General features: G+C 43.9%; 1 protein-coding gene across 2 annotated transcripts; it reads left to right on the top strand.

Moving 5' to 3' along the window:
- Window positions 1-5,275: 5,275 nt before the first annotated feature.
- On the top strand, window positions 5,276-13,052 carry LOC139369611 (suppressor of cytokine signaling 7-like). Of its 2 annotated transcripts, XM_071108871.1 has the most exons (9): window positions 5,276-6,912; window positions 7,224-7,285; window positions 7,430-7,534; window positions 8,241-8,372; window positions 8,989-9,137; window positions 9,619-9,787; window positions 11,081-11,209; window positions 11,404-11,539; window positions 12,072-13,052. In XM_071108871.1, the coding sequence occupies exons 1-9, from the start codon at window positions 5,402-5,404 to the stop codon at window positions 12,190-12,192; spliced, it is 2,514 nt and encodes an 837-aa protein (XP_070964972.1). In that variant the 5' UTR covers window positions 5,276-5,401; the 3' UTR covers window positions 12,193-13,052. The 2 variants fall into 2 exon arrangements, with proteins under 2 accessions (XP_070964972.1, XP_070964973.1); XM_071108872.1 differs by lacking the exon at window positions 8,241-8,372.
- Window positions 13,053-14,590: the final 1,538 nt, after the last annotated feature.

Raw genomic sequence — 14,590 nt, 5'->3', positions numbered from 1 at the left:
GTGTGTGTGTGTGTGTGTGTGTGTGTGTCTGCAGCGCAAAAAGGAGAGAGGATGATGCAGGATGAGGGTTAATCCGCCTGTATTTGGGGATCCATCAGAATCGTGCGCTCGATGGATTAACCTCTGGCATTCCAGCGGGGTCAGCCAGGAGAGTGGATGAGGGACCAGGCTGCTCTTTGATCATCCTGGAATATGTACACAGTGACACACACTGTAAGGGAAGCCAGGGATTCTATAGATATGATGATGCTTTCAGCTGATGTGTGTTGACAGATAGATTGCCCGTGTCTATTTAGTGAACAGGTGGAGATAGATTCATATTGAGTGTCGTTATGTTTGGCTATAAAATGGGAATCTCCCTTATCATACGATTCAGTATTCATCATCACTTAGAATGATGGAAGAAGGGAGGTTGGGAGAGAAGGAGAGAGAGAGGGGGAGTGTTTGTGTGTGTGAGAGGGAGTGAGTGTGATTGTGATAGAGAGAGAGAGAGAGAGAGAGAGAGAGACACCTCCCACCCCATCCCATATCGCAGTGATGGAGCAGGCTCTGGGTGATGCAGGCAAATCCTTGTTTTGGTGCCATGGCAACGGGCTTCTGAGAATTTTCATCCATTCCTGTGGGCCCCCTACCCCCACCCAGGACTGCAGAGCAGGGGAGGTGCTGCAGTGGTGTGGGAAGACAATGAGGCTGCACAGATGTGTGTGTGTGTGTGTGTATGTCACAGTACATTGATTGCAGTTGTATGAATGTATGTGCAGACTTTATCAACGTATTTGTTGGTGTGGGTCCGTGTGTGTGTGTGTGTGTGTGTGTGTGTGTGTGTGTGTGTGTGTGTGTGTGTGTATTTAAGTGTGTATAATCTGTGTGTTTCTGTGTGTTCAAATGTGCCTGTGCTTTTACTGTATGTAGTTGGGAGTTTGTTCATAGTAATACAGAATTAAGCCTGCTTGTAAATGTTAAGATACCTAATGATCAGTGCATAGTCTGTGTTTATGTATACATCCATTTAAATCTCACATTCAGGACTTAATGGCAATGCAAATCTCACAATCAGGACACCCTAGATATGCAATCAATTTTATAGTTGAGCATATGTGCATTTTCAGCCCCTTGTGTTGCCAACCCTGTCCAACATTACCAGTATGAGCAGCTTTTGAATTAAACCCTATCTGTGATCATGATAATGCATTACTCTGCACCATCTCATTGACTTAAATATATGTGTTTACATACTAGCTAGCACTCATCAAGAATTACATGTATTTTCCATCCATTCCACTATGGTCATTTGTATTCAACTGGACTTGTGGGTTTACAATCATTGGTGGCCTGTAGCACCACCTTCTGGTTGAGAGATGTAAATAAAAAATATATACAGTTAAAGTCGGAGGTTTACATACACAGCCAAATACATTTAAACTCAGGTTTTCACAATTCCTGACATTTAATCCTAGTACAAATTCCATGTCTTAGGTCAGTTAGGATCACCACTATATTTTAAGAATGTGAAATGTCAGAATAATAGTTGAGAGAATTATTTATTTCAGCTTTTATTTCTTTCATCACATTCCCAGTGGGTCAGAAGTTTACATCCACTCAATTAGTATTTGGTAGCATTGCCTTTAAATTGTTTAACTTGGGTCAAATGTTTCAGGTAGCCTTCCACAAGCTTCCCACAAAAAGTTGGTTGAATTTTGGCCCACACCTGACAGAGCTGTTGTAACTGAGTCAGGTTTGTAGGCCTCCTTGCTTGCACACGCTTTTAAAGTTCTGCCCACAAATTTTCTATGGGATTGAGGTCAGGGCTTTGTGACGGCCACTCCAATACCTTGACTATGATGTCCTTAAGCCATTTTGCCACATTGGAAGTATGCTTGGGGTCATTGTCCATTTGGAAAACACATTTGCGATCAAGCTTTAACTTCCTGACTGATGTCTTGAAATGTTGCTTCAATATATCCACATAATTTTCCTCCCTCATGATGCCATCTATTTTGTGAAGTGCATCAGTCCCTCCTGCAGCAAAGCACCCTCACAACATGATGCTGCCACCCCCGTGCTTCACGTTTGGGATGGTGTTCTTCGGCTTGCAAGCCATCCCCTTTTTCCTCCAAACATAACAATGGTCATTATGGCCAAACAGTTCTATTTTTGTTTTAAACAGTAGTCAGGCTTTTTTATGGCAGTTTTGGAGCAGTGGCTTCTTCCTTGCTGAGCAGCCTTTCAGGTTATGTCGATCTTGGACTCGTTTTACTGTGGATATAGATACTTTTGTACCTGTTTCCTCCAGCATCTTCACAGGGTCCTTTGATGTTGTTCTGGGATTTATCTGCACTTTTCGCACCAAAGTACGTTCATCTCTAGGAGACAGAATGCTTCTCCTTCCTGAGCGGTATGACGGCTGCGTGGTCCCATAGTGTTTATACTTGCGTACTATTGTTTGTACAGATGAACGTGGTACCTCCAGGCATTTGGAAATTGCTTCCAAGGATGAACCAGACTTGTGGAGGTCTACAATTATTTTTCTGACTTCTTGGCTGATTTCTTTAGATTTTCCCATGATGTCAAGCAAAGAGGCACTGAGTTTGAAGGTAGGCCTTGAAATGCATCCACAGGTACACCTCCAATTGACTCAAATTATGTCAATAAGCCTATCAGAAGCTTCTAAAAGCCATGACATAATTTTCTGGAATTTTCCAAGCTGTTTAAAGGCACAATCAAATTAGTGTATTTAAACTTCTGACCCACTGGAATTGTGACACAGTGAATTATAAGTGAAATAATCTGTCTGTAAACAATTGTTGGAGAAATTACCTGTGTCATCCACAAAGTAGATGTCCTAACTGACTTGCCAAAACTATAGTTTGTTAACAAGAAATTTGTGGAGTGGTTGAAAAACGAGTTTTAATGACTCCAACCTAAGTGTATGTAAACTTCCGACTTCAATTGTATTTTTACAATGGATTGAATGAGTCATGATTTATGGGTGAAAACCTTTGTCATCCTTTGTGTGCAAGGTGGTGTGTTTTGTATATGAGAGGTGGAGGAAATTGATAGCATCCTGAAATCTGAAATAGGGTAACCAACAAGGGGAGATAGGCATTTCTGAAATGTAGGTTGTCAAGCTGAGGACCCGTGCTGCTTGCTCTGATGGGAGGCTCTAGAATTACCCAATCATGTCTTATCACTTTAATTGGGGAACAATGAGTGCAGTCTAGGAGGCCACTCCTCTGGATCTAGCAGGCTACAAGTGGAAGTCAAATGGTTATGATAGGAGAGGTCTAATTATAAATGCCCATGCATTGATGATTTATCTTTTGAAAATGAATTGGTGGAATTTATATTCTATCCTGTTCTATTCTATGACATTACATTTTATGAGTGACGCATGGATTGCTGAATCACCATTATTTATGTTTTGAAGTGCAGTCATAGAGTGTGAGGGCCTGTGTAAGGACTCTCGTCCAGGATGTTTTGACGATGTGTCACAGTCTGGAGTAGAATAGAATCTGAATCTTTTATTTCTTATTTTTCTCCCCTAATTTCCTTAGTCACTTTAATAGCACAATGTTAGATTATTTCTTCCTGAGCCAAATTGAATTGAAATTGACACAGCTTTTAAGTTGGCGAAGACTGGGCGGTGAGATGCCAAGAACAGACTGAGCAGAACAGGTGCCCAGCACTGCCCACAGCCATTGGCACAAGTGGTCAGATTTTTATTCTGTGCACTGGAGAAAATAATGGACTAATTTGTTGAAGTCATGCAATAATTTGCCAAGACATGCAGTGAAATCAAAATAGGCCTTGCATACTAAATGTTTATTGTTGCCTAAACTATTACGGATGTTATTACTATGCTGATTTTTAAAATGAATCAATCCATAGCCTATTATACAGCCATCAATCAATCAAATTCAGCAACAACAAATATAGTCCGGTATTGAATTAATTTCCCCCAATCAATGTCAATAATAGGAGCAATTTGAATGTTGTAATATTTAGGCTACTATGCAAGTCACAAATTGCAAAGCAGCCCAGCATTCTGACATTTTTGTTATTTGTTTTATTTTGTGTGTATTTTTTTAATTGCTAGATATTACTGCACTGTTGGAGCTAGAAAACACAAGCATTTTGCTGCACCTGCGATAACATCTGCAAATCTGTGTACACGACCAATAAACTTTCATTTGATTCTCTCTCTCGTTCTCTCTCTCTCATCACTTCACACTACAGAGAGAGAAAGGCTATGTGCACACTGCCCACAAAAGTAGATGGAAACTGAGCTGCACTTCCTAACCTCCTGCACCATATTAGAGAGAGAAATCAAATGAAAGTTTATTGGTCGTGTACACAGATTTGCAGATGTTATTGCAGGTGCAGCAAAATGCTTGTGTTTTCTAGCTCCAACAGTGCAGTAATATCTAGCAATTAAAAAAATACACACAAAATTAAACAAATAATTAATCATTTCAGAGTGCTAGGCTACTTTGCAATCAGTGACTTGCATAGTAGCCTAAAGATTACACAGATCCACAAAGAATTTGAAATCAAACCTGATTTTGATAAACTCCCATATCTACTGGGTGATATAACACAGTGTGCCATCACAGCAGCAAGATTTGTGACCTGTTGCCACAAGAAAAGGTCAACTAGTGAAGAACAAACACCATTGTAAATACAACACATATTTATGCTTATTTATTTACCCTTTTGTACTTTAACCCTTTGTACGTTACAACACTGTATATATACATAATATGACATTTGTAATGTCTTTATTCTTTTGGAACTTTGTGAGTGTAATGTTTACTGTCCATTTTTATTGTTTATTTCACTTTTGTATATAATCTACCTTACTTGCTTTGGCAATGTTAACATATGTTTCCCATGCCAATAAAGCCCCTTGAATTGAATTGAAACGGGGGAGGGAGAGGGAGACAGAGACAAGGTACACAAAGTAACACACTGAACACAGAATGCATAGGATTTGCGGAAGTGAGGGAGCGGGTGGGGCTTCGCTGGGAACTGGAGAGAGAGAGAGATAGAGATAGGGAGAGAAAGAGAGAGAGAGTGGTCAGACTTGTGAGGCTTTTTATTCTAACAAATGAGACCGTATGTTTGACCCCGGGGTTCGCCTGCTTACAACAGCAAGCTGGATATATTTATGCGTGCACTCGCTCGGTCTTCGTTAGAATATAAATGGATGTCGTTTTTTTTGTAGGCGCTTATCTGTGCGATAATGAAAGAACGCTTGAAATAGTTTATTCGCTTGTAGCCTATTTATGGTAGATAGCGCTTTGGCCCTTCTTTATTATAAGACAACGGGGATCCATCAAACGGCGGTAGCTATGTGAAGCGTAGAACTCGTTTATTCCCTTTCGTGAATTGAGGAATAATTATGAACAACGCGCAAGATATGTCTCCCGATTTTGTCTTGATGCGCCTGGTTTCCGCGGCCGAGGATGACCGCTTGGACGAGGAGAATGGGAATCTGTCGTCGGGTGGAGTGGTGGCAGGACTCGGTAAAGAGGTCTTGGCTCATAGCAACATGAAAGGGGGCTTGGAATTCGCCCGAGATCCCACGACAGGCCTCGCGCATTCCGGCAATCTCTCTTCGCTGAACGATGCACAGCAGAGCGGCGGAACGGCGGCACCTGACAGCGGGGTGATGGCGACTAAACCGTCGGTGTCTATTCCTCCTCCACACAGCGCCATGGAGGCCAAGGGCTTTGAGTTTGCTCACAGAGGCGGCTTACGGCCTCAGCTCCTTGTGTTTCCTAACATATTGAGGGATGGTGAGGGGATTTTAGAATGTGAATCCGACGGTCGGAATCAGTCGAGGAAACATATTGGTTTGGACAAGACCTCCGGCTCTGTCTCCGACCTAACCGGAGGCATCAATAACAATACGCTCAGTGCCGGCGACGCGCAACAGCAGAACCATCTGTCCCAGAGCTGGGGTCTGCATCCCCGGGTGGTATTATCCACGGTTGCTGCCGATATCGAGGGAGGTGAGCTATGCCACCGGCACAGTTTGATCACCAACCCATCAGACTGGCCTCCCTTAAGGGATAAATCCAATCCTTTCACAATGATAGAGTCGAAATGGGGGTGCACAACCGGGGATCTGCCCGACGGCCCAGTGTTCGACCTGGCCAGAAGGTTCGGGGAGCTGGGGCTCGGCGCGGTACCCAAGATATTATTCAAGGACGGGGCGATGCCCCAGTGCTCGTGTCAGGGCGCACATGGGCCGGCACCAGCGGGGATGGGGCATGGGGATGACCCCACTGAGACTAGCGATGCTTTGTTGGTGCTAGAGGGGCTGGGGACTGGGGACGTGGCCAGGCTGGGTATCACTGGATGCCCAGAGGATGATTCGGATGAAAGTCGAGCACGTCGAGTTCAGAAGATGTCCGGTGCATTTTCTCTCAGTAGCTTTCAGGCAGAGTTGACCAGACAGATGGAAGGGGTGGCTGGAGAACCTTGTCCGTCGGCGCACAGTGACGCACAAGTATGTAGCCTGCATGGAAACGTACCTAACCCAACTCAACCGAGCCCGGGGGATACAGAACAGAATCCGGAGGTGTCGACATTACCTGCGGCTACACTGAGCTCGGACCGACCTGTCAGTCCAACCCCTAGCCAGGCATCGACACCCCGGAAGCGGGCAGAGAAGTGCGTCAGTGAGCCCCGGACTCCAACCGGTCGGGTCGAAAAAACACTCAAAGTTCCAGGGAAGTCCAGAAAGGGCTCACTTAAAATACGCCTGAGTAAACTTTTCAGAACTAAAAGCTGTAGTGGTTCCAATAGCCTTCTGGATAAGAGGCCATCAGTGGCCTATTCAATCTCCTCCGCTGGAAGTCTGATGGACATGGCCAGTGGAAGTGGTGGGGAACATGACGTGGACAGGTAAGAACTTCAACACTTTTAAGCATTGTGAGTAATTACTGATTGTATACCTATAATTTATAGCAGGCTATAGAGATCAACTCATTTATTGATTGGTTACAGTGCCAGGTACTATTGTAGAGCCTATCCTAAAATATAATATTTTCTATCCGGATATTATAGGCCCAGAACTGTCAGAATTGTTTCTAAATCTGGGTTTCTCTAAATCTAGGCTACCTAACTCTAATATCTATTTTTCACCCGATCACCTCTATATTCCATCCCTCTATAACTTATTTCATTCCTATTTTGCTGTCTTTCTCTTGCCACAGCCAACCCCGAATGACCAGGGCCCAAAGTGCTTTCTCTCCTGCTTCCTTTGCTCCTTTCACTGGTAAGGGGCTCTACCATTTCTTGTCTGAGGAGGCAAACTCTGGTCCAAGAACTCACTTTTCTTTACTAGCATCACTCTCTTCCTCTATCATTTCCTTTCTCACATTCCCTCTCTCTCTTTCCTTCTTTCCATTTCTGGGTGCAGGCGAGACTGTTTCACTGGTGGATGTGGATATTTCGAGGAGAGGGGCGAACACTCCGCACCCTCCCACGCCTCCACCTCCGCCACGCAGAAGTCTCAGTCTATTAGGTACTTTACCTCCTTTCTTTCTCTGTTCTTTCTCTCTTTCTCTCTGTGTGTCTCTCTGTAGAGTAGCCTATTTTTCTCTGTGTGTTTCCTTGTGTCCCTCCCTTTCTTGCACGCATCTCTTTTGCTTATGATTGTACCTGTAGGCACACATAAACACTAAAAATGATTACTGCATACCCTCACTCACCCCACTCTCCTATACCCACTGTATTACCTCCCTCCCCTGAAAGCTATATCACAGTATATAAACATACCCATTCTGTTCTATGGTGATGGAGAGCCTAATAGCTTTACACCTTCTCTGATCCCCACGGCAACACTCACATCAACAGCCATGGGACTGTTGTATTGTGGCCTTACAGACCAGTGTTTCTCAACGTTGATCCTGAGGACCCACCCTCTCGACCTATCAGAATTGAATGTTCAGCCAAGCAGTGGAACAAGGACAAACCAATTTGCTGAATGTCACGTTGAATCACCCATTTCTCGCAACCTATAAATATCAACTTACATCAGATGTAGTTTTGATTTGTTAGTTACCCTAGAATACTTCAAGGAGTGCATTCAAAAAAATATATATATATATAAAAAAAAGTTGAGATGAAAACTTCATACCACAGTGGGTCCAAAGGAGCGGAGTTGAGAAAGCCTGTGATATAGACCCCTCCCTGGTCTGAAACCCCCCTTCCCCCCTGCTCTGTTCCAGATGACATAGGTGGGCCACAGCCTGGTCCTTTCCTAGTGAGTGTTATGGGGGCCTCCCTACAGTCCCTTCCCCTGCCTCTTCCTCCTCCTCATCCCTCCCATGCCACCATCCAGCATAGTATCAGCCTCAATGGTAAGACACCAGAGAGCAGAGAGCTGGGAGCTGTGCATGGGGCAAATGGGCGGACAGTGTCGTAATAGAGCACCATAATACAAAACAGTACCAATATGATATATTTATAATGCTGTATTTATAAACGTGTGAATAGATCAGTAATCCTTCATACGTGTAATATCTGCAGTTCTGAATATATATGTAACATAAAACTTATATGCCTGTCGGCTAATGCCTAAGTTCATAGAGTGATATGGTGTGACACTTGCGTGTTGTGGTGAAGGTTGCATAATTTCCCTCAGGTGAAATACTGTAAGTGCTTGTATTCAGGAGAGACTATACAGACCGATCAGCGTGGAAATGAATCGTGAAGGTGCATGGTGTGCGGTCGGAAACCAATGCTTTTCTAATATTTGTATTATATGCCTTGAGAATGAGTATTTGTGGCACCTGGTCTGTCTAAGCAGTCTTACTCAAACTGAACACTGTTATCATCTATTAATAACAAGTCCTAACTTGAGATCTATGCATGTAACTTGTACTTTCTTGCAACTCCCATTTATACCAAATGCAATGGTTTGGGCTACACATTCATATCATTGTGTCTAGCTGAATATTTCTCTATTTGTTTCAGATGCATTCCTCCGGGCCCTGCCTCACTCCACCTCTTCACAGCTCCTCTCAGCTCCTCCCCCTTCCAGGTTGGCCCCGCCCCCACGGCTCTGTCCTCTGAGGCGGCCTGAGGCCAGCAACTTCACCGCTAGTCTGAGAGAGCTGGAAAAAGTAATTGCGACACACTCAACAACACTCGCAAATACACATACATATTGATTGAATCACTACTAATCGATTGGGTTACATACTAACAAATAGGTACAAACCTTTAATTGATGATAACTGCCTTGGTGTGGGTGGGTGTGTGTGTGATAACAAACCTTTAATTGATGATAACTGCCTTGGCGTGTGTGTGATAACAAACCTTTCATTGATAATAACTGCCTTGGTGTGGGTGGGTGTGTGTGTGATAACAGACCTTTAATTGATGATAACTGCCTTGGCGTGTGTGTGATAACAAACCTTTAATTGATAATAACTGCCAAGTGTGGGTGTGTGTGTGTGTGTAATAACAAACCTTTAATTGATAATAACTGCCTCATGACATTAATTCAGTTCTGTGTTTGTATTCGATTCTATGGATGGTGTGTGTGTGTGTGTGTATGTTTCTATGATATTCATTCATAATCATCTACATGTCTATCCCCAGTGTGGCTGGTATTGGGGTCCTATGAACTGGGAAGATGCAGAGATGAAGTTGAAGGGGAAGCCTGACGGGGCGTTCCTGGTGAGGGACAGCTCTGACCCCCGCTACATCCTCAGCCTCAGCTTCCGCTCCCAGGGAGTTACACACCACACGCGCATGGAGCACTACAGAGGTGAGTTACACACACCACACGCGCACGGAGCACTACAAAGGTGAGTTACACACACCACACGCGCACGGAGCACTACAGAGGTGAGTTACACACGCGCATGGAGCACTACAGAGGTGAGTTACACACACCACACGTGCACGGAGCACTACAGAGGTGAGTTACACACACTACACGCGCACGGAGCACTACAGAGGTGAGTTACACACACCACACGCGCACAGAGCACTACAGAGGTGAGTTACACACACCACACGCGCACGGAGCACTACAGAGGTGAGTTACACACACCACACGCGCACGGAGCACTACAAAGGTGAGTTACACACACCACACGCGCACGGAGCACTACAGAGGTGAGTTACACACGCGCATGGAGCACTACAGAGGTGAGTTACACACACCACATGTGCACGGAGCACTACAGAGGTGAGTTACACACACCACACGCGCACGGAGCACTACAGAGGTGAGTTACACACACCACACGCGCACGGAGCACTACAGAGGTGAGTTACACACACCACACGCGCACGGAGCACTACAGAGGTGAGTTACACACACCACACGCGCACGGAGCACTACAGAGGTGAGTTACACACACCACACGCGTACGGAGCACTACAGAGGTGAGTTACACACACAACACCCGCACGGAGCACTGAAGAGGTGTCGTGTGTACCGTAAATACTCAGAAACACATACAGTCAGTCAATCACACAAATATAAATGTTGTAGCTACTCACTCAGTCATTATGTTTATTAACACACGTACGCACGCACACACACCCATACACTCACACAGACACACACACACACAGAGCAAAGTGGTGAGTCACCCACACACAAAGTGGGTAAACGACAACGACATGCTCGCAAATATACATGGCATATGCATAAAGCACTTCTAACAGGATTTACTCACATACAGACACATTCATCATGCAGTGTAAATATATGACAGACAGAAAGCATGCAGTTAATTCTATTTATGTTTTACACATACTGCACATATCAGCCACCCAACTCACAGGGTAGTTGAGAAAAACAGGTTTGATACATGACATATGATATAATATGTGCCGTTAGAAAAAGTAAGAAAGCATTATACCTGAACACTTTAAATAAAGTGGTACCACTAGGTTCTATTTCATTCCCCTTTAAATGGTATGTGGTTCTATTTCATTCCCCTTTAAATGGTATTTGGTTCTATTTCATTCCCCTTTAAATGGTATGTACGTGTGAGTGTTCGGTGTAACCTTCAGTGGTGTGTCCCTTCCATGTTTCCATCTATAGGGACATTCAGCTTGTGGTGTCATCCTAAGTTTGAGGACCGATGTCATTCTGTGGTTGAGTTTATCGAGCGAGCCATCATGCACTCCAAAAATGGAAAATTCCTCTACTTCCTGCGTTCACGTGTGCCAGGTAAAAACGTCCCCCATTCCTACACGGCCTAACCAATTAGATGTTTATGTGAACTACCACATAGTGTAGTGGTTGTAATGACAGTAAGCATAGCATACAAGGTTGCTGAGAGGTTACGAACATCTGTATTGGTTGTTTGTGCTCATTCGTGTGTGCGTGTCAAATGTGTGTGTGTGTATGTGTATGTGTTCCAGGGCTCCCCCCTACCCCGGTGCAGCTGCTCTACCCAGTGTCCCGGTTCAGCAACGTCAAGTCCCTGCAGCACCTCTGTCGCTTCTGCATCCGACAAATGGTCCGCATCGACCACATCCAGGAGCTGCCGCTGCCCAAGTACTGCCATACTCAATTTACCCAAATATTGATTTAGTCATTCATTTTAACCTTGTATTTGTTTTCTTGGAAATAGTTGTTAGTGAATTAGCATTCTCTCCTGAGCTTTGACAGAAATTCCTCAGCATATTATTTTAGTTTAAATAAAGAACTAATGGAAATAATCCTTGATTGCTGACAGACTAGACATGGATGATGCGCTTTGAGACCAAGTGAAAAGTGCTATATATAGCAGCTGTACTTTATTGCAATCCATCATCATCATCATCATCAGTTTCCTTTATTTAATGGAGTGTTATACACAGATAGAATACTACTTAATGCAATCCATCATCATTATCAGTTTCCTTTATTTAATGGAGTGTTATACACAGAGAGAATACTACTTAATGCAATCCATCATCATCATCATCAGTTTCCTTTCTTTTATGGAGAGTGTTATACACAGAAAGAAAACTACTTCACATGCTAAACATAATGTAAAGGTATATTTTTGCATAAGGGGTTACTCATTTGACCTCTCCCTCTCCAGACCACTGATCATGTACCTGAGGAAGTTCTACTACTATGATGCAGAGGAAGAGATGTACCTGTCAATCAAGAGCATTCGACCAGGGGCTGGAGTAGAGAAAGAGGCGGAGTCTCAGACGTAACTGGAAGAGGTGTCTGCTGGTCTGCCAGTCTTCCAGCATCAGCCAATCAAAGTCCTCGGCACCCTCTGAATCCAGTCGGCTGCAGTCAAAGGGGTCCAGATTACCTAGCCCTTCTCTAGACTTTGGCCAATGAGAGTAGAAAGGGACAGTAGTGGAATGCTGGAAAATTGTCCATACGGAGTGCACACATGGGGCTGGGACAAAAAAGGACACAGCCTCATTGAGAACGGACTGGGAACGGACTCTTCTAGCCTGTAACAACCTGAAAACAAAAAACAACAACTTGAACCTAGACTTTGAATCAATCCCTAGACAGATATTCACTGTACCTATGAACTGAAGTTGATGCACTGGTCCATTTGTAATACTATTGTTTTCCATTATCATAATTTTCTTGTTTTCTTCCCTCCTGTTGCTATGAGGGTTGTTGTGGACTCCAATTGGCCCACAGGTGGCCATGGTTGATCTTTGTTTGTTGGTTTTAATTGTAAAAAAATCCCTGATTGTAACTTGCTCATCATTCTGTTCCTCCGTACCCCAAGCTGGCCACAGGCTCAGCATTTTCAGTAAAAGAGAAAAAATATGGCTTCCCTCTTTTGCACAATCATTTTTCATTGACTGAAGTAAAGTGGTAGTAGGCGCCAGGCGCACCGGTTTGAGTGTGTCAAGAACTGCAACGCTGCTATGTTTTTCACACTCAACAGTTTCCTGTGTGTATCAACAATGGTCCACCACCCAAAGGACATCCAGCCAACTTGACACAACTGTGGGAAGCAGTGGAGTCAACATGGGCCAGCATCCCTGTGGAACACTTTTCACACCTTGTAGAGTCCCTACCCTGACAAATTGAGGCTGTTCTGAGGGTAATGCACATCTCAATCCACACATACAGTGGGGCAAAAAAGTATTTAGTCAGCCACCAGTTGTGCAAGTTCTCCCACTTAAAAAGATGAGAGAGGCCTGTAATTTTCATCATAGGTACACTTCAACTATGACAGACAAAATGAGAAAAAAAATCCAGAAGATCACATTGTAGGATTTTTAATTTATTTATTTGCAAATTATGGTGGAAAATAAGTATTTGGTCAATAACAAAAGTTTATCTCAATACTTTGTTATATACCCTTTGTTGGCAATGACAGAGGTCAAACGTTTTCTGTAAGTCTTCACAAGGTTTTCACACACTGTTGCTGGTATTTTGGCCCATTCCTTCCTGCATGCAGATCTCCTCTAGAGCAGTGATGTTTTGAGGCTGTTGCTGGGCAACACAGACTTTCAACTCCCTCCAAAGATTTTCTATGGGGTTGAGATCTGGAGACTGGCTAGGCCACTCCAGGACCTTGAAATGCTTCTTACGAAGCCACTCCTTCGTTGCCCGGATGGTGTGTTTGGGATCATTGTCATGCTGAAAGACCCAGCCACGTTTCATCTTCAATGCCCTTGCTGATGGAAGGAGGTTTTCACTCAAAATCTCACGATACATGGCCCCATTCATTCTTTCCTTTACATGGATCAGTCGTCCTGGTCCCTTTGCAGAAAAAAAGCCCCAAAGCATGATGTTTCCACCCCCATGCTTCACAGTAGGTATGGCGTTCTTTGGATGCAACTCAGCATTCTTTGTCCTCCAAACACGACGAGTTGAGTTTTTACCAAAAAGTTATATTTTGGTTTCATCTGACCATATGACATTCTCCCAATCTTCTTCTGGATCATCCAAATGCTCTCTAGCAAACTTCAGACTCGCCTGGACATGTACTGGCTTAAGCAGGGGGACACGTCTGGCACTGCAGGATTTGAGTCCCTGGCGGCATAGTATGTTACTGATGGTAGGCTTTGTTACTTTGGTCCCAACTCTCTGCAGGTCATTCACTAGGTCCCCCCGTGTGGTTCTGGGATTTTTGCTCACCGTTCTTGTGATCATTTTGACTCCACGCGGTGAGATCTTGCGTGGAGCCCCAGATCGAGGGAGATTATCAGTGGTCTTGTATGTCTTCCATTTCCTAATAATTGCTCCCACAGTTGATTTCTTCAAACCAAGCTGCTTACCTATTGCAGATTCAGTCTTCCCAGCCTGGTGCAGGTCTACAATTTTGTTTCTGGTGTCCTTTGACAGCTCTTTGGTCTTGGCCATAGTGGAGTTTGGAGTGTGACTGTTTGAGGTTGTGGACAGGTGTCTTTTATACTGATAACAAGTTCAAACAGGTGCCATTAATACAGGTAACGAGTGGAGGACAGAGGAGCCTCTTAAAGAAGAAGTTACAGGTCTGTGAGAGCCAGAAATCTTGCTTGTTTGTAGGTGACCAAATACTTATTTTCCACCATAATTTGCAAATAAATTCATTAAAAATTCTACAATGTGATTTTCTGGATTTTTTTTCTCATTTTGTCTGTCATAGTT

Source organism: Oncorhynchus clarkii, chromosome 17 (assembly GCF_045791955.1).
Source record: "Oncorhynchus clarkii lewisi isolate Uvic-CL-2024 chromosome 17, UVic_Ocla_1.0, whole genome shotgun sequence".
Taxonomy (NCBI): Eukaryota; Metazoa; Chordata; class Actinopteri; order Salmoniformes; family Salmonidae; genus Oncorhynchus; species Oncorhynchus clarkii.
The sequence above is the reverse complement of the archived record's forward strand: the minus strand, read 5'-3'. Positions and strand labels throughout refer to the sequence as shown.

Bases quoted from the DNA above. Each gene is read 5' to 3' on its own strand.
- LOC139369611 (XM_071108871.1), top strand. From the start codon at position 5,402: ATGAACAACGCGCAAGATATGTCTCCCGATTTTGTCTTGATGCGCCTG. The intron at 6,913-7,223 runs GTAAGAACTTCA...CTCTTGCCACAG, and splicing joins GGGGAACATGACGTGGACAG to CCAACCCCGAATGACCAGGG. The intron at 11,540-12,071 runs GTACTGCCATAC...CTCCCTCTCCAG, and splicing joins CAGGAGCTGCCGCTGCCCAA to ACCACTGATCATGTACCTGA.